Source organism: Rhinolophus hipposideros (assembly GCF_964194185.1).
Source record: "Rhinolophus hipposideros genome assembly, chromosome: 8".
Classification (NCBI taxonomy): Eukaryota; Metazoa; Chordata; class Mammalia; order Chiroptera; family Rhinolophidae; genus Rhinolophus; species Rhinolophus hipposideros.
The window spans coordinates 65,281,373-65,300,665 of NC_138054.1; the positions used below are offsets into that span (position 1 = coordinate 65,281,373).

Consider the following 19,293-nt stretch of genomic DNA (forward strand, 5'->3'; position numbering starts at 1 on the left):
TTGTGATGATTCTGTAGTTTCTGTGTAAAAGTTAAAAATTTATTTTGCTTGAGGTAATGCACCCATGTTATTGTTAAACTGCACGTACCCATAGGGTATATATATTGGTGAAGGTGATTAAATCATTGCTCCAGCATCACTGGAGACCTCCAGCATCACTGGAGACCTGCAGCATCATCATATGTGTGTGTGTCTCTTTTTTCATTCCCGCTCCCCCTTCCAGGGACTGTTCGTCTCGTCGGCAGGCTCCGACACTAGGCAAACCTGAAGGCCAGGCAGCAGGGGGTAGGACATGGGACTGGCTTTCAGGACAGGGAGCACCTCCCGGCACACCAAGAGACCCTGAGGAAGGCAAAAGAATCTCACCAGGTTGGCAGAAGATGGGACTGACCCCTGCCTTCCTCATTTGGTGCCCACAAGCTGGGCAATAAAGTGCCTCGCATGCCAGGAAAGGCCACGCTGAGACTTAAGGAAAAGTGGGAGCTCCTCACAGGCCGGATCTCTCTGGTGCTGAGGTGGCAGTTTGAGCCGAGGCTAGGCTACAGCTGATTCTGGGGACTGTTTGGACAGAGCAAAAAATGCTAGGCTGGCAGCTCCCTGGAGCTATAGGCAGACTTGTTGGTGATGGGGCTGGAGAGTAAGGAAGAGACCAGAGGAAATCTGCGCTTTTCGTTATGACAGAAATGGGCTGGTGCAGATGTAAAATGGCTCTGCCGGAACATCTCCCATTATGGAGACGCACCCCCAACAGAGGGGTTTTGCCTACAACAGTAATAGGCACAGCGTTTCTTTTCCTGAAAAGTCCAGTTTCTCTGTCTTTGGTTCAACTTTTCCCTGGGATTGGCAGAGTAAAAGGCAGGCATTGGATGGAGCTTCTGAGAGCATTTATTTTTCCTGATTACGAGGCCGGGAGGAGGCAATAGCCGAACAGGGCATGTTAGTGGTGTGAGTGCTGGCTTGGGGGGAAGAGAAGTCGGGGTTTGAGTGTGGGCAGTAGAAGAGGAGCACATGTGTGGGGCAGCTGAATGAGAAGGAAGGACGTGAAGGGAGCTGTAAGAGTAACTGCAGGAAGCATGGGAGCGACTGCCAAGAAGAAAGACCCAATTCCCCATAGCCCACCCCATCCCTGGATCTCCTCTTTTCTTCCTCAAGTTGAAAAAAATTCCTTGAGGCAGCGCAGGTCAGAGGCTACAAGGATCAGAAGTCACAGCTTGGAGAACAGTTTGCTCTGGCCAGCAGAGCCTGGTTCTGGCTGGACGGCGCCTCAGGCCTCCTCAGCCGTAGCATCGATGCCTGCGTAAGTGAAGTTCTCGAACAGCGACATGTTCACGTAGGCCTGCGGAGCAGAGCAAGAATTAGTGGGGTTCAGGGAGGAGGGTAACCAGAGCCTGGAGGGCCTTGACTTCCATGTGGTTGGGGTATGTGAAGAGACACCGATTTGTTCTGGGGACTCAGGATGGCCCCATAGCCAAGGGGGGCCCTCGCCAGCCCAGAACGGCAAGGGCAGCAGACAGTTGGGGGCCCAGGTGCGAGGCCCCTGACACAACGGTTAGATAGGAAGTGTCTCATGTACTCATCCAATGAATTGTTTGCTTACTCATTCATTCACTTACTCATCTATTTACAAAACTATTTTTAATGATTTATCCATTTATGTGGTTATTTGATCATTCTTTCATTCTTAACATAGTTTACTAATTCCTGTAGCTATTTAGTCATTAATTCATATGAAGAACTCTTTTTGCATTTACAAATGCATTACATTTATTTTGACATATTTCTTCATTTCTTTTTATTGGATAATTCATTTATTCACATGGTTATTAGATTCAGTTATTTAATTGTGTGTATTCCTATGATCATATCATGTGATTGTATCATCCATCCACTAATTCTATTCATTCATTCATTCATTGAGTTACTGTACCATCCATCCATCCATCCATCCATTTGGTTAGTTGACCATTCATATACTGCACTCTGGCTCTGTGCCAGGTGAGGAAAGATGTTCCTGATGAGAATGGGCTGATGGTCCCAGCAGAGGAGGACAGGCAAGCAGTCTGGGACCTGGGACCTGGAACCTCGGGAGGGATTTCTGCTGGGGTTAGCAGTGGCCTTGGAAAAGTTTAGAAGGGCCTAATGTCCAATCCATTGAGAGCTGGAAAGGGGGCTGCATCCTGGGTCCCGGCCTAGCTGTGGTGGCAACTAGTGGTGGGGAGAGGGACCCAGAGGCTACCGCTGGCTCCTACAAGAGGGCAATCCTATGAGCCTAGGAAGCCCCAGTCCTCATCCCCTCCAGTCTCCTCACCTTCCTGGCTTCCAGCATTCGGCCCAGCTGCAGCGCGATCTGGGCAAAGGGGGGTCGCTCGTATGGACGGTCCCGCCAGCACTGACGCATCAGCTCGTACCTGCAGAAAGGGCATTGCTGAGATGAGTGGTCAGGGCCAACTGGATTGATGGGGTCGCAGGGTTCAAGGCTGAAGTGACTCACACTTCATCATCACAGTTCCGAGGCTGCTCCATGCGGTAGCCCTGAGGCAGCTTCTCATAGAGCTCAGCACAGGTCATGCCACAGTAGGGTGTGCCCCCTGTAGGAGGGGACAAAGCTCTTTAGCCCAGGGCCCCAGAGGGGGAAGTGGGGGCACCCTGGGGAATGGGGGTTGGGGACTCACCAAGGCTCACGATCTCCCAGAGGAGGACCCCAAAGGACCAGCTGAAATGAGGAGGGTGCACTGAGGGCCCAGCAGTTGAGTGTCTACCTACCCCAGGAGTGCAGCCCATCCCAGCCCCTGCATGTGTCTACTCTGCAAGCATCAGCCTTGGCCAGCTGTTGTCTCTATTCCACTGAAACCCAGGCACTGATCATTTAATGTATACATTTAACCTGCACACCAACCCTATGATATAGGTACGATCATTATCCCCATTTTATAGAAGGAGACACTGAGGCATTGAGAGGTTAGCTAGCTTACCCGAGGTCACATAGCTAGTAAATGTGAAAGCTAGGATTCCAACCCTGGCAATATGACCCCAAAGCCCTTGCTCTTATACTATAACAGCCTCTGTGCATGTGAGAGTCAGGTGAGGCCAGGGTGGGAGTCCTAGCAGGGGGAGGGAATTAGGGGTTTTGGGAGCAGACGCAGGAAGTGAGTGAGTGGTGGTCAGGGGAGCAATCATGTGGTAGGCAGGCCAGGCCAAAGGGCTTGGGACAAATGGGCAGAGCCAGGGCTGGGCAGGCTAGAGAGAGGGGCAGGAGTGTGCCAAGACGGTTGTCTGGGGGTGGGGAGCACAGAGAAGGACTCTTGGGGGTCATGTTCTGGTTAGGTCCTCAGGTGGGGATGACCCTGCCCTTTAGAGAGGAAGGTGAGAGCATTCCTTGAATGATCACTCCATCCACCTGGGCATTATTCACCAGAACCCCAAGACTTCTCCAAGGCATCCCCCAGTCTCTTAGACAAACCCTGCCCTAAACTACCCCTACCTCAATCCTACCCCTGAAACGCCTTCTAAGATAAAACTTCCTTCCAGCTAGCTCCCCTACCTTCCCACTATGATGCTAAGTATCACCAAGGTATAGCCAAGGCACACCTGTGTCATACCTGGAACACACCTTAGGGACATCTAAGTCATGCCTTGGACCACCTGAGACATGTTGAGATGTGTCCTAGTTATGCCTGTGTGCATCTTTGGGGGACCAAACCCTCTTGCCCCTTCCAACCCCCACACTCACACGTCACTCTTGGTCGTATAGACACTGTAGTTCAGAGACTCAATGGCCATCCAACGTACGGGGAGACGCCCCTGGGAGACAGTAGGTTTGAGGGGTTGGGTGAGGAGAAAGGGCCCGTGAGGTGGTTCTGGGAAGCAGGGCCAGGGATGGAACCTGAGGGGGAGGCCTGGGACTTACCATTGTCTTCTTCACATAAACTTCCTCCCCACGAGAAAGGCCAAAGTCAGCAATCTTGGAAGCCAGATTCTCTCCGACCAGCACATTTCGGGCAGCCAGGTCCCTGTGGATGAACTGCAGGCATGGTCAGAATGGTCAGGAGAAGCGAGCCCAGGACTCCTGGGCCAGGGAAGGGTCTGACCCCAAGGCCAGTCCCAGTCTTCGTGGCCACCCTCCATGCCTTTAGTAGCCCCTTACTTTTCTTCCCACCCACCCAGGCCTCCTCCTGGGTGAGCAACTCCTGTGTAAGAAAAACCACAGTGCTGGCTGTCATCCCTTCCTTGCTGTGATCTGCCCATGGCCGCGCTCAGGTGTATCCCTCTTCCTGGGAAAATGGTGGGCTTTTCCCTGGTGACCTCATTGTACCTTCCCCTCTTTGCATTCTCCCTACCCCTTCTCTCCCGACCTTTTCTCTCCCCTCATTGATGAGTGGGGAAGGCCCTTCTGTTGCCAGAGCGACCCTTTCCCTTGAGTTGCCAGTTCTTCCTACTTAGCCCTCCACTTTTTTCAGAGACCTCTTTCCATCAACCCTTCCCTCTGTGCCCCCCCCCACTTTTAAAATTACTCAAAACTTTACTACCTTTAAAATGCCTTTCCTCAGTCTCATGTTCCCTACTGCCGCTGTCCCTCTCTCTTTTCGTTCAGGCAGGGTGTCTCTGCACTTGGGCTCGGGCCTCCACTCTCTGCTCTTCCCTTTACCCTCTTCTGGTGGGTCTCACCCACTCCCTCACCATTAGTGTCCCATCGGTAGGGTGACAGCTTGCAGATTGTTGTCTCTCTAGGAGGGGTGTAGGCTACCATCTACAACTGCTAACTCAACACCTCCACCAAGATGTCCCCTGGATGCTTCAAACACAATACTTCCTCCACACCTGCTTCTTGTCCTCTCACCCGCCCGCCCAAGCCAGCACCTCGGGGTCATGTCCCTCTCTCGAGTTCTCAATCCCACGTCCCATGAGAGCCGCTGATTTTCTCTCCTGAGGTCAGCCCAGTGGGCTCCCTTCTTCCCTCTAGCACACCTTCCTTCCCTGCACTCACACACTCGCACACACCTGCTTTTCACTCAGGTACTGCATGCCATTGGCAGCATCACTGGCGAAACGCAGCAGCTGCCGGGAGCTGAGGGTGGAGGCCGTTCCATGTTCTCGGGCAAAAGCTGGGTCCGTTTCCAGGACCCGGCTCTTCCGCAGAAAATCTAGCAGGTTCCCATAGGGGGCATATTCAATAGCGATATACAAGTAACCTGCGAGGTGGGGAGATACATGGTGGTTTACATCCAAGGCAACCTGGTAGCAGCAGGTACCCAATGGGAGTAGACAGGGAGCCTGAGCGTGAAGGAGAATCAGTAGTGCTGTTTAGGTAACCTGAAGCTCCCAGCGAGCTACTGATCTGGAGGAGGGGACGGCTGATGATGGGCGTTTCAAAGATGGGGTCGGTGATGAGTTGGGGGCTCACCTCGGTTCTCACAGGCTCCCAAGAGGTTGATGATATTGGGGTGATGCCCCAATTTGCACAGAACTTCCAGTTCTCCCGCAAAGTCACGATGGTCATTTTCAGAGGCATACTCTGTGTAAAGAATCCAGTGTCATTTTTGTCCGAAATGATTCTGGAGAAAGGGTATGGGCTGGTGAGGACTGGGGTCAGTTATTGGAGGGAGCAGGTGGGGCCTGGGATCCGTGAGACAAAGGAGAGGGTCAGGGGTCAATCCCAGTGGACCTTTCAGCATCTTGATGGCTGCATTCATTTTGAGCCCGTCCTTCTTGATCATGGCCCGGATGACTTGGCCAAAGTTCCCCTCTCCGATGAGGTCCTCAAAGGTGATGTCCTCCCATTCCAGCACTGGGTAACTCAGGGGCTCGGGCTGTGGTTTTGGGCGGCGGGTGAGTGTCAAGGTGCCTGAGCTGAACTGCAGGATGGTCTCCTCACCCTTCACAGGATAGGACAAGTGGGCAGAAAGTTCACACGAGAGCCATGTGTGAGGCACAGATAGTCAGACAAAGCGTAGTTAGACACATGGACAGAGACCGAGACAGAGGCAGCCTGGTGGTCAGCTGGGGACAGACACACAGATAGAGGGCTCAGACTGAGACAGAACCATAGGAGAAGGAGCCATGGGTGGGCCATCTGGTGGATGTTCACGGATGGAGGCTGCAGCCTGGGGGTCAGGGGTGTGGGGCTATGGGAGAATAAGGAGTGGGCAAAGTCGCTAGAAGCCAGGGCCTGAGTCCATGGGAGGGTCAGACTTCTAACATTTAAAACGGAAAAGAATTGGAACGAGCTGTGATGGGAAGTAGTGAGCTGATCCTACAACCAGGCTTTTTTGTCAGCAGGGATGTTCTGGAAAGGATTCCAGAAAATGGGCAGTGGGTTAGGGTTTGTTTCCTGAGCACCTACTACAGGCCAGGCCCAGAGCTGCTGGGTGCCAGGTGGGGGTTCTTCTCCACAGCAGCCGAAGCACAGATTGCCACCGTCCACTCACTTGGCGTCCGTACATAGTTCTAAAGCCACCATGGGGCCTGACGATGGAAAGATCTTAACAAAGAGGAATGTCCACTCCCCCGACTGAGTAGGAGCTGGGCCACTTGGGCAGGGCTAATGGAAGGAAAAGGAAACAGTGGAACAGGACAAGGGAGCTGCCACTATGAGAACTGGCGGAAGGGTTAAGATAGTCCTGATGGTGGGGCTCCCTAAGTGAGCCGGAACCCAGCTTAATGGGGAAGGGTTGGGGACACGGGTCACATGGATTTGCCTGAGACGGACAGCTGAAGGCACACACCAGCACGCACACGTGTGTTCTAGTGGAGGCACTACATGCAGCTGCATCCGTGCAGAGGTCCACACAGACGTGAGCGCATGGAGGAGTCCATGTAGAGGGAGACGTGTGTCAGGGACACAGGGACACACTCACGGGGGTTCCCACAGGGCATGTGCACGTGCACACACACACAGCACACACACGTGCACACCCACACGCAGGCCCATGTAGCAGGCGTATATCTTGATATATGACGAGGGGGACGAGGAGGAGAATCCTGAATTGACCGTGGTGAAATACGGACATAACCGAATTCTTCTGAACTGGGAATAGTAAATATTTCACCACTAATATCAGCATAACATATACGCTAAAGGCTGCTTCCCCACCTCCTTCCCTAACATTTGTACCCATTACCCTCCCCCACCACACAGTGGTGGCTTCTGTAAGTGCTGACCACAGAGGGAGGGCCAACCCAGCCTGAACAAAGAAGCCAATTGAATCTCTGAAGGGAGTTTTTAAAGGCATGGCAGAGACAATAGCTGTGGACACTAGGCTTTCTATCACAAGAACCAGCCCTTGAGAGAAAAGAGGGTTTTTTTTGTGTTGTTTTTTTTTTGACATGCCCAAGCTTGGTTGTAAGTATCAAGAGCCCAGGCGTGAGGACCAAGGACAGAGTTCAGGTCATCAGTTGCAACTGTGGGGAAGATCTCAGAGGAGACAGGAGCAATGGGTAGGAGAGAGAGCTTGGAGGAGCGACAAGATGAGCTCATGCTGGGTCCCGCAAGATGCGCCAGCACCCCACCCCCACCCTTCAGTAAGTAGCTCCTACAGGCGGGAGGGGCATGGACTACAAAAGGACAGAAAAGTCGGACAGGTTTGCAGGAGCGATGGATGAGGCTGCACGCCTCGGGCAGCTCTAGCGTGGTAGAAACAGCTGTATGAGGGGTGGTAGCAATGGGTCTGAGGGCCAGAGGATATGCTGCCCTCCCCAGGGTACAGGGAAGCACCCCCGAGTACTTAAATCTCCCCAAGGAGGCCCTGGGATTTGCAAGGAAGGAAGATGGGATGAGGAGCTCCCAGAATGAGTGGTCTGTTGGCAGGAGGCCACAGAGGGCCTGAGGCCATCAGCCATAGACATTGCAGATGGAAACTGGCTCCCAGGTCCAGGAGGGCCTGTGAGGACAGGCCAGCATGAAGCCAGGCGCCCCTCCATGATGTCACCATGCTCCCTCGGCTTAGGTCACCCCCAGGGACGAGGAGGAGAATCCTCAATTGACCATGGTGAAATATGGACATAACCGAATTCTTCTGAACTGGGAATATTAAATATTTCACCACTAATCTCAATGGCTCGTGGGCTGAGTTCAGTTCTAGTGAAATAAAGAAAATTATGTTACGCCCTTGCGTGTCACTGAGTTTGGCCCTTACACCTGTGCTGTAAACACGCACACACACGCACACATCTGGGGCTGGGACAGGTCACTTGCCGATCCTGACTGGTAGGTGAAGGTACGTCTGCGGTGCAGGCAGCTCCTGCGGATGCACACCAGGGTTAAGAGGGCAGCCAGGATGGTGAGGCAGGTGGCAGACACGGAGCCCACCACAGCCAGGATCAGCTGCCGATCTAGGCCCTCTTCTGCTGCCCGGATCTCTTGGACTGGGCCCTCGCTCTGCAGCCCTAGACACATAAGATAGGCAGATCCTGGGGACACCTAGGGTACGGAACCCAGAGGCCACCATGGGATCACACAGAGGGACAGGTCAGAGACCCCACCATCAGGGAGGCACCAGGGCTGTCAGGTCCAGGGCCAGCGGGTGACATGATTTTCCCAGCACTAGGCTAGCAAATCCCAAGAAGGGGACGAGTACCAGGGCTCCTGTCACTTGTTAATGGGGGTGTGGGATGCCCTCGCTCCAAGGCAGGGGGTCACATGGCAGGAGGGCTTACTGAGACTGACCGCAGGGCCCAGGAGTCCCCATGGACCTTGCCCTCTCACCGTTGCCCAGGGTGGACTCTTCTACCATGTTGCTCCAGTCTCCGGGACCCTGGACGCTGGCCCGCACACGGAAGAGGTAGCGCGTGCTGGCATTGAGGCCGCGGACAGTGGTGCTTGTCTCCTCAGGCCTGTCTACGTCCATCCACAGTGGGTCTCCTGAGCCCCCAGCCACCTGCATCTCCACGATGTACTTGGATATAGGCCCAGCTGGGGCCTCTGGGCATTGCCACGTCAACTGGATCTCAGAATCTGAGAGAGCCTGGGCATGGAGGTGTCGGGGGGCAGGGGGCCCTGGGGAGATGGGGATGGGAAGGCAGGGCTTAGACAGGACCAAGTTATGGAGCTGTGGCGTCAAACAGATCTGCTCTAGGGGTGTCCCCTGCTCTAAGGACCCCAGAATGGGAGCTACCTGACAACCTCCTCCTTTCCTCCTGGGCTGAATTCCTCTGCCTATGGCCTCCTTCACCCCTGAACTTCTGCTTCCCCTTATTCTCCCAGATCCTCCCAGTATCCTAGGTCCTCCCCATGTCCCCCCTATGCCCTGTGTTCCCCATTCCATGCCCTTCCTGTGTATGCGTCCACCTGATGCCCTAGGTCCTCCTATGCCCATTTTTTTCCACATGCCCTGGGTTCTCTCTATGTCCATCCAGTCTCCCGTAACCCCTCATGTTTTTTCGGGTCTCATGAGTCCCCTGTCCTCCCCTCATTCCAAGCCTATTCCCCCTTCCAGAGCATACCACTTGGGGGCAGAAGCACACGTGCGGGGGGCGAGGCAGGGCCCAAAAGGGTACAGTGGTAGAGGCGCACATCCAGCTGGTAGTGGGTGCCAGGCGTGAGTCCAGTCAGGAGGGCGGTACGGGCCTGGGGGGACGAGATGTTCTCCCGCCGCTCCTGTCCCCGTGACCCGTCCCATAGGCGCAGCAGGAAACCATCGCCCACCAGTGGCCCAGGTGCCGAGGGTAAGGACCAGCTCAGTCGCAACCGGTCAGGGCCCTCCACATGCCAGCTATCCAGCCATGGCTGCAACAAGGGCTCTGGGGCCAGAGGTCAGGGGTCAGAATTGCCCAGTGGTACTTGGGTCTGGAAGGGACAGTGATCCCCAGGGGATAGGGAGGGGCAACCTCCAGTGGGAAAGGCAAGGGACCCTGGGGTGGACAAGACATGATAACCCCTGAGTGCACAGGACAGTAGCCCCTCGGGGGACAGGAAGGGATGACTGTTGGTCTCTCACCGGGACAGTCTGTGGTCATGAGGGTGGGAGGCCCCCAGGCCCCCTCCCCGCCTTCCCCCGGCCGGCTCAGCTGCACACGGACATTGTATCCTGTCTTGGGCCTCAGGTTCATTAATGTCACGTTCTCACTGGGGTCCACTGGGGGTGGGGTGCACAGCATACATCATTCAGTCCCAACCTCTTCCAGAAGCTGCCATTCTCCCTCAGCCCCTCTCTTCTTACACCACTCTCCCTCCGCCTCCATTCTCCCTTTCTCCCCTTATTATTACCCCTGTCCTGCCCCAGCCCCCATCTCACCCCAGCTCTCTCCACACTCACCCACAATGGCAGACCAGGCCATGCTGTCCTGGGGCTGGTAGTGCAGGCGGACAGAGGCAATGGGTCCGTCCCCAGAGAAGGAGACCAGCGGGGACACCACGAGCTGGCGGCTCTGCTTGGCCAGGAGCCTAGGAGCAGTCAGGGGCACCGGGGGCACTGCCAGGAGACTCAGGGTAAGGCCTGGCCCAGAAAGCCTACCCAGTCCTCAGAAACCTGAGAGGATTCTGTGCTTTGACCAACAAAGACACCTGGGGTCTCGGTTTGGACCTGGGGACCTTCTGGGCTGGGAAGAGACCAAGTTCAACAGATGACCAGAGTGGCCAGGGCCCAAGGAGGACAGAGTTCTGCCCCCTGGTCAGCTTGGGGCACAAGGGTGTGGCCCTCTGATACATCTTTAAATGCTCATCTCATTTACTCTTCCCGGCAACCCTATCAGGGGAGTGCTGATACCCTCATTTTACAGAGAGAAACAAGCTAGGAGAGGCTAAGTAACTTGCTTAATGTGATGGAGCTAGGAATTTACTGTTGAGTGAGGATTAGAACCCGGGCTGTGTGGGTCCAAAGCCTGGGGAGTGTGAGAAGAGAAAGGCTGGAGGTGGAGCCCAAGGCCCACATTTCTATTTCCTGGTAGTGGCAGGCGCTGCAGAGTGGTGGGAGGGGGATGGTGAACAGGTAGGAAGAGTGAGAAAGAGGAAGTAAGAGAGGTCTGGGCTTATGTGGGGAGGGGGAGTGCTGGGAACAGAGGGGAAGAGGAGCCAGGAGATGTGACTAGCCAAGGCTTATGGTGCTGAGAAGGTGAAGGGACACCTGCACTGGATGGGCATGCTCTGCTCGGAGCACGCGGGTGCTGACCGCTCCCTCCTCATTCACCTGTGCAGCACCTCTGGGACGCTGCGGGTCAGCCTCTGAGCTCCCCTGTGCTGGCACTGAGTGCACTGTGGTGTGACTCGGGGGGAAGCAGCATCCCACAGGCAGAGTTAAAGGCCACTTTGTGTGTCTATGTGGGGGGGTGGAGTAGGCAAGCATGGCCGGACAGGAGGCTGGGTGAGGCCTGAGGGTGTCCCATTTCTGGATCACGGGATGTCCTTTCCAGATGGGACTGAGCAGTACTCCCACCCTGACACCCCCCAGTCCAGACCTCTGGATGACCACATCCCTTCGTCTTTGCCAGGTGTTGGGAGTGACCTTAGATGCCCTTGCCTTTCCTGTTACAATGCCCAGTCTGAGCAGCACTGGCTGGTGCCCACTCTGCCTGCTGTCCATCTTCCATGGCCCCAGGACATCACTGACCTTTGACATTGACCTTGAAGCGCCGGCTGTCTTGACCACCAGATGTGGAGACACGGCATTCCCAGATCCCACTGTCCCCGAGAGCCAAGCGTGGCACCTCGAACTCGGCTGTAGTCCTATCTGGCTCCACAATGGCCTTGGTGGACTAAGAGACAGAGAAAGAGGACATACCACAGACAACATACATCTATGTGGCAGATACACATCTATCTGGACCGATGAGGGGACAGAAACCAGGAGGCAGCCCTTCAATAATCGGTCCGACCCCCTGTGAGCTGTGGTCAGGCCAGTGGGTAGAGCTGGAAGGAAACCCTGAAGGGCCAGGGGTCTGAGGGAGCAGCTGTGAAGCTGGCAGTCAGGGGTCCTGGGTCAGGGTCATGGGGCTGACCAGGAGGACGGTGCCATCTGGCTTGCGGAGCTCCATGCTGCCTCGTACTGGGAAAGGGTTCCCTGCAGCTGCACAGCTGATCCGGGGCGTCGTCTCCAAGTTGAACTCCAGTTCTGAGGCCATGTCCAGGATCTGGGGGATCCGGTCTAGGGAAAGAAAGGACACTCATCCTGGAGCTGCCACGGGGCGGACACGTGACCACCAAAGTGCCCCTCATCCTGTGTCATGCATCTCAGTGGAGGCACTGCCATGTGCCCACTCAAGCCTGAAAGCCAGCAAAGTCCTGTGCGAGTCCTCGAAGACTCGCCCCAGTTCTGATCAGTGGCAGAGTCTAGTTCCTGCAACCCTCACCTCCTAAGATCCAGTCAGACGGAAACTCGGGCCCTTATCAGCCTCAGCCTCGTGGCCAGAACAAGTTCAGGCCTCACTGTGGCCCTGTCACAAGTCATCTGGGGTCCCCTGTTCCTCCCGCCACCCAGCAGCTCGAGTCCTTCTTTTTCAAACACAGATCTGACCACTGTGTGCCTCTCCAATAACTCCTTCCTGCCCCTATCATATTAAGCGCAAACTTAATTTGGCCTGCCATTCAAAGTCCCCAAGATGTGACCTCCGCTGACCACTCCCCAGGCTCCCTTTACTCCACTGTCCCGGTACCTGAGCCTTGGTCAATGCCCTTTCCGCAGCCATCTCTCTCGTCTTTCACAACCCATCTCAGATCTTGTCTCTTCCCAGAAGCCCTTTCTGGTCAGGGCGTCCAGAGACTGCTCAGGGCGTCCTCTGGCCTCCCACCCACTTTGGGCTGCTGCCCATCTCTGAATGGATGGTGTGGACTGGGTGATGGGAACTTCCAAACCATGAGATTCCTCAGGGCAGGACTTAGAGCATGAACAGGGAGATGTGTCTGGTGAAGGTTGGCTTGTCGTGAGGGGTCTGAGACCCTTGTGTTCATACCTGACTTCTCACAGTACACTCCATGCCACCCGGAGGGGCAGACACAGCCGCTGAAGCGGTCACACGTGCCGCCATTCTGACACTGGCACTGGAGGCGGCAATCAGCCCCAAAATGACCAGGGGCACAGGCTGGGAACAGATAGGGTATGGTTAGAGAGGCACAGGTCAGGGGGCAACAAGGGCACAGCTGCGTCCTGGGTAACGACAGGCTGGGTGGAGAGGGCACTGGTCAGGTGAGCAGGTGACTGTGGAAGGCTTGGTGTGCAAGTTAGGGCCAGAATAAAGGGTCCAGGTCAAGCTTGTGGCTGGCTCTTTGCGTCAGGGACCGTGAAGAGTGGGTTAATGCATACCTTCCTGGCACTGGCTTCCTCTCCAGCCAGATCCACAAGAACAGCCATAGGGGTCTGGGAGGCAGAAGGTGAGGCCACGGCAGCCTGCTGTGCTTGGGCACTGCTCCTGGCAGCTCTGCCCAAAACGGCCCTCTCTGCAGGCTAGAAAGAGGGCACACGGGTATAGGGGCCTCTTTTGGGCCCCAGGGTCCGGGACCTACTTGGCACTCTCACCCTCCAAGCTCCATCCCCATGGTTTAAGGGTATTCCCTGAGTTAGGCATCCTTTCCTGCCGAGGTCCTAGCTCCCCCTTCTTACCCTGCTCGCAGCGGGTACCAGTGAATCCAGGGGGGCATACACACTCGCCGTCCTGGTCATGGCAGACACCTCCATGCAGGCAACCTGGACATTCCTTGGAACAGCCTGGTCCCCAGCGCCCTGCCCTACATCCTGGAGGAATACGCGTTCAGCAGCTGGCCCTCATCTACCTCACCACTGCTGCTGAGGACTGGGGCAGCCCTGGGGACCCAGGGGATCCAAGGGACCCACAGGAAGCACCCACAGGGCTCCCCGCCTCCCATACCACCCACCACCTCTGCTCTCTGCCCCTAACCCCGCACGATGAGCCGAAAGAAGGCGCTGCCCAGGGGACTGGCTTCCAGGTAGGTGGCACTGTAGATGCCGCTTGATGATGGCTGCACATTTGGGAGCCTCAGCAGGAACCGCCCATCCTGGGCCTCATGCCTGTCCAGGGTATAGAAGTAGGATCCTGGGGGCATAAGTGGGTCAGGGGCCTCAGCACCATGTGAGAGCTGGTGTCCCCTCCCTCTGCTCACCTCTGCCCAGGTCACATCAGTGTGCAGCATGCATTGTGATTGGACCTGGGGGAAGGCACCTTCAAGTGTTTGTACCCAAGCCAGACAGCTGGGAAGCACCCTCTGTCCATGTTCTACCAGCCACTCAGTAAATCACAGGCCCTGCTCATTCTAGCTCCTGTCATCTCCTAAAGCATCCTCTTCTCTTCACACCTACTGCCACCTGCCACCCAGGTCTCAGCCTCTTTGCTTCCAGTCTCCTACGTCCCCATGCGCCCTCCACTCAGCAGCCAGTGTGTTGTTCTGCAGCAGACTCCCCTGCAGCTCCCGCCTAACCTCTTCAGTAGTTCTCCACTGCCCTCAGGACCACGTCCAACTCCTGCGCATCGTTTGCACCAGTTTGGCCACTGCATAGCCCTCTGGCCCCATACCTCTCCACACCCTGCCTCCCTCCCAACATTCCTGAATTCCTGAATGGCTGGTTTCTCTTCCAGAAACAACTGCACAGTATTTCAGAGCTTTCTGTCTTTGCTCTTCTTCATCTGGCTAATTTCAATGCCTCCTTCTGGGTGCAGTTCAGATGTCATGTACTTTGAGATTTCTCCCAGAAGCCTCTGCCCCCAGAGGCAGGGACCTGCAGCCCCTAATATTACACAAGCGTCTCTGTTCCTGCCCCTCCCGCTGCTTGCCTCTGCCTAGGACTTAACAGAGACTCTAAGGAGCTCAGGTCTACCTGACTATCCACATCCCTCATCAGTTCAGTGGGCCTGGAGCTCAGGAGGCAAACTCCTTGGCCCAAGGGAAGGGTTCTCCTCCCTCAGGATCCGAGGGACGCAAGAGGAAAGCAAAGGGCTGTGGGTCTGAGGGCTGAGGCAGGACTCTTTGGGGCCACAGAATAAACAGCTTTCTCCCATAGGGTGGCTGAGCTCCCCAAGTTTGGCCAGGCCCCAGCACACATCTGGAAAGATCTCCAGAAGAGGCTAGACCTTCCCTATCTGTGCCAGGACTCTGTTACCAGTTCTCTTCCCCTTGGGGACTGCTGCTCCCCGCTGTGTGGGCTGTGTGACGGCACCTGCTAGGTCCCAGAGGAGAGTCAAAGATGAGGGCTTAACATGGTGCTGATTTGCGGGTGACAGGGAAGGAGGTAGCTAACCATGAGGCTGCTGGTCCTCTGGGTACAGTAGGGGGACAGCTCAGAGCTAGAGATGGATGCAGGTGCTTCCCACGCACCTGGTCCAGAACAAAGGGGACCCTGGAGATTGGCCAGGGGAGTAAGAGGTGTATGAGAGTGACAGGTGTGTAAGGGGCCAAAGTTGGGGATGCCTATGGCCATGGAGGAGTCCAGGTGTCCGATCTATGTGTTTCTCTGCCCAACCAGCCCAGAGCCCCTCTCACCATTGCTCTTCCAGATCACATCTGTCTGCTTCTCTTTGGACACACGCGCCGAAAGCACAGCTGTGTCGCCTTTGTTCACTGTGTGTGTGACCTGGTCAGGGAGCAGGTGGGCTGCGGGGTGGACGGAGGGTGGGGTCAGAGGTTAAGGACTAAGGGTTGGATGGAAGATGATGTCAGAGGTCAAGGGCAGTCCCTCTTCTCCCTGCGGACCTGTGGGCCAGACTCACCTCCTGGGCTGTTGTGCACGTAGAGGACGCTCGTGCGCCGCGCCCCCGCGCCGCCCACGCAGGAGAAGACGCCCACCAGATCCGAGGGCCTGGAGAAGCCGCGCAGCGTGATGCGCTGCGAGCCATTGCGGGCCAACTGCGGGGGCGGCCAGGGCCGGGGCGTGCGCACGATGCGGTCGTCCTTCTCCAGCTGCAGAGCCGGGCCCCAGGCGTCTGCGCCCCTGCCAGCGCCGGCCTCCCCAGACACGCAGGTCAGGAAGAACCGCTGCGGCTCCGTGCGGCGCAGGTCGGCCAGCAGCGTCAGGTCCGATGCTGCGCCTGGCACGGGACAGCAGTCCTCTGATCTGACGGGTCCCCAGACTTCCCCCCTCGTTCCCCTCCCCCTCCATTCCATCTCCAGGCTCTGCACTTGAGCAGGCATTTCCGTCCTCCTCCCTTCCTGCCCCTTTCCCCTTCCCGGTGCACTGGCCCCTTTCCCTCTTCAATCCTAAAAGAACAAAAACAAAAACAAAGCCCCTTCTCTGGCCTGGTCCCCTCCCCTTCTCCTGCCAGATGGCTTCCCTTTGCCGCCCAGCTTTGGAAAGAATGATCTATGCTCACTGTCTCCGTTTCCTTTTTATTGCCTGTTAGTCCCCTTTTCCCGATCTGTCTCCCAAACTGCTCTGCCAAGGGAAGTCCCTCTCCCTGCTCCCCACCACGAGGGTGCAGGCTGGGAAAGCCACGGACATTAGAGTGCCTTGGAGGAACCCCTCCCTTTCACTCCAGAAATTCAGACATGTTTTCTGTGCTGGGATGTCAGTCGGGAGAGGCTGCAACCAGGTTGTTGTGGGGCAGAAAGGAAGAGAATTGCAGCCCCAGGGAAGGCCAGAGACAGGCAGTACAGACCAGGGCAGGCCGCAGGCCAACATGTACAGGTGGGGGGGGGGGGTTAGGGCTTTACCTTCCAAAGAGCTCCCTGCCTCCCCGGAAGACAGACATGGACACACCTGTCAAACTCAGGGCACCTGTGTGGGATCACAGAGGATGGGTACCTAACCCATTAGGTGTGCCATAGGGGATGAAGAGATGCCTTCTGGGAAATAAAGACCCACCCAGCAGGATGTAGAGGGGTGAGAAGGATGGGGATGGGGAGAGGTCAGGATAGGAAAGGGCATTCTAGGTAGAAGGCACAGCCTGAGTTAAGACACGGGATGAACATTATGGTGTGGACAGCGGGATGTCCAAGCTCAGTGTCGCTAGGGCAATACAATGTGAGGTAGAAAGTGGGGAGAGACCAAGGAGAGCCAAAGCCGGTGCGACTCCTCCGCCCCATGACCCCACAACCTTCTGAGCCCCTCCTTCTCTGTCCATGCCTGTTAACTGCCACATGAGTAGTTTAAATGCCTCTTAGCTTATTGATTAATATTCTTCGACAGTCTACCATGAGTAAACGAAGCTAGCATTTGCTGACTGCCTGCCATGTGCCGAGCACCTGATTTCCAAAGGATCCTCCCACCTTTCAGTGAAATTGATGTGTTTCCATTTACAGAGGAGAGTAATAATTGTTCTACAGCTTTCCTTGAGCAAGCTCATCTGCTCCTTTGGCTTTAACAATCACCGCCAATCATTAACGCTGGGATACCCTCTCAGCTTGGGCCTGCTTGTCCATCAGCTTTCCCCACACCTGCTCCTTTCCAGCTCTCCCTGACTCAGCGGGTGGCATCAGCCACCTGAGACACAAACTTCCGAGTCATCTCATATTCCTACTGTCATAATAAGTAGTGTTTATTGGAGGTCAATTGTATGCCAGGCACTTTACGTATGCTATCTCATTTTATCATCCTATCTGGGGAGGTGGGTGTTATTACCCAGATTTTATAGCCAGCGAAGGAAGGCTTAGAGAAGTAACTTGCCCAAGGTCATACAATTAGTAACTGGCAGAGCCAGGTTGTTTGACTCTAAAGTCCATACCTTTAAGCATTATGCTGGCTGCCCTAATCAGTCACAAAATTCTGCAAATTCTGTTTTCTCCAAGCCTCTTGACTTTATCCCCATCTCCAAGCCTGCTCTTACCTAGCCCTCACCTTTACTCACCTGGACCATCCCAAAAGCCACACCCCTCCTTTCTCAACTCCTCCACAGTGATCCATCTAAGACCTTGTGATTCTAGCCTACAACCTCCCATGGCCCCCTGTTGCCCTCAGGATAAAATGCTTGCTTTGAGTTCCTTGCTTCTCACACGCGGCCCTTCCTGCTGTGTTCCCTCCAGGGACCTTCTCTCCCAGGCACTTCATGCCTCTGAGATTTGCATCTATTGCTGGCTGCCTGGATGAAGACAGCTGCTCTTCGTGAAGTCATTTGTGACCACTTTTCATATATTGCCCCAGGTGGAATAAGCTGACTCCTCCTCAGTGCTCTACGGGGGCTCCTTGTGCTTGGGTTTTGCCCTCGCCCCATGTTCTGTGCCGCCCACGAGGCTGGGAACCACTCAAAGGCAGCCTCTGCCTTCTCATCCTCTTTGGCCAGCACACTGAAGGAATCAGCTACCACTTACTCAGAAGCCCTTAACAAGGGCCCGGCATCGTGCAAAGCACTCTGCATGCATTACCTCCTGGAATAGTGTTGGTTCTTGAATAAATGTTTGTCAAGTGAATAACTGAATGAATGCAGCACACTGACAGTATGACCACTCACTGAAAACTTCACGGGACCCATAGGCCCTGCTGTTCTGGACTGATCCTAAGATCCCACACAGTCAGTGGCTGCTCCCCTCCCCTCCCTCGCCCTCCTTTCCTCCTTTCCCCTCCTCCAATCCCCCCCCCCCCCCCGCAGGGATTTCCAGCACTTGCCTAGGTTTTCCTGGCCCTGGTCCCACTTTCTCTCTGCTCAGGGTATGGATGAAAGTTATGGCGGTGATGATAGGGTTTACTGGGGGAGAATCAGGGCCTTGGGGGCTGGATTGGGACATAGTTCCAGGGAGACTTACCAACATGAGAAGCCAGGAAGACAATGGGGAGCAGCAAAGGGGGCCCCAGCCAGACCATGCTCCGGAGGCTGACCAGGCCAGCCAGGACAAGCGGGGCCCGCGGTCAGTGACTCTGAGTCTGGCTGCCCAGCCTGTGATAGTGTGTGTTGGTGTTGGGGAGGAAGGGGAAGTGAGGTGGCTTGGGTGGGAGGGGTGGGAGGGGACAGGGTGGGAAGGACTTATCCTGTTTCTGGGCCTCTAGGCCCCTCAGTCTGATCCCCAAAAGGCTGGGGATTGGTGGGGTCAGGAAGATGCTGGAATGGGGTCCATAGAGGTGGGGAGAGGGTTGTGGTAAGGACAGACCTGGGGACTACTGGGCTGATTTTTCCATCCTCTCTTCTCCCCTTGGTCCTCAGTCTTGCGAGGGAGCAGGAGGCAGGAAAGGGAGGAAGCCAGTGGCTTCCGCCTATTGAGGAGGGATGGGGGGAGGATATTGTTCTGGGGTCTCCCCTCCCCCTCATACACACAAAATGACCCACATGATTCCTAAAGCACTGCCCCAGGACACAGTTACATAGGTGTCTTAGAGAGCAGTTCACGTATGTAACACGTGAATGTACACACTCAAAGGAACAAAAGAACTCACACTCGGGGCAAAAAAGGACCTTGAATTCTATCTTGTGTAATGCTCTCATTTAACAGAT

The 19,293-nt window shown here is 55.5% G+C and overlaps 1 protein-coding gene across 3 annotated transcripts; it reads right to left on the reverse strand.

Annotated features, from left to right (window-relative positions):
• Nucleotides 1-864: 864 nt before the first annotated feature.
• On the reverse strand, nucleotides 865-19,003 carry TIE1 (tyrosine kinase with immunoglobulin like and EGF like domains 1). 3 transcript variants are annotated; one of them, XM_081056610.1, is made up of 23 exons: nucleotides 18,611-19,003; nucleotides 15,646-15,963; nucleotides 15,419-15,529; nucleotides 13,822-13,977; nucleotides 13,527-13,658; nucleotides 13,230-13,370; nucleotides 12,880-13,008; nucleotides 11,929-12,074; nucleotides 11,541-11,685; nucleotides 10,251-10,406; nucleotides 9,933-10,070; nucleotides 9,439-9,735; nucleotides 8,702-8,992; nucleotides 8,192-8,382; nucleotides 5,663-5,873; nucleotides 5,402-5,512; nucleotides 4,999-5,189; nucleotides 3,908-4,021; nucleotides 3,731-3,801; nucleotides 2,673-2,713; nucleotides 2,492-2,588; nucleotides 2,309-2,408; nucleotides 865-1,336 (listed from the first exon to the last, which is right to left on the reverse strand). In XM_081056610.1, the coding sequence occupies exons 1-23, from the start codon at nucleotides 18,666-18,668 to the stop codon at nucleotides 1,265-1,267; spliced, it is 3,417 nt and encodes a 1,138-aa protein (XP_080912736.1). In that variant the 5' UTR covers nucleotides 18,669-19,003; the 3' UTR covers nucleotides 865-1,264. The 3 variants fall into 3 exon arrangements, 1 of the variants encoding a protein (XP_080912736.1); XR_013993820.1 differs by lacking the exon at nucleotides 3,731-3,801 and having other exon boundaries at nucleotides 18,611-18,730; XR_013993819.1 differs by lacking the exons at nucleotides 2,673-2,713; nucleotides 3,731-3,801 and having other exon boundaries at nucleotides 18,611-18,730.
• Nucleotides 19,004-19,293: the final 290 nt, after the last annotated feature.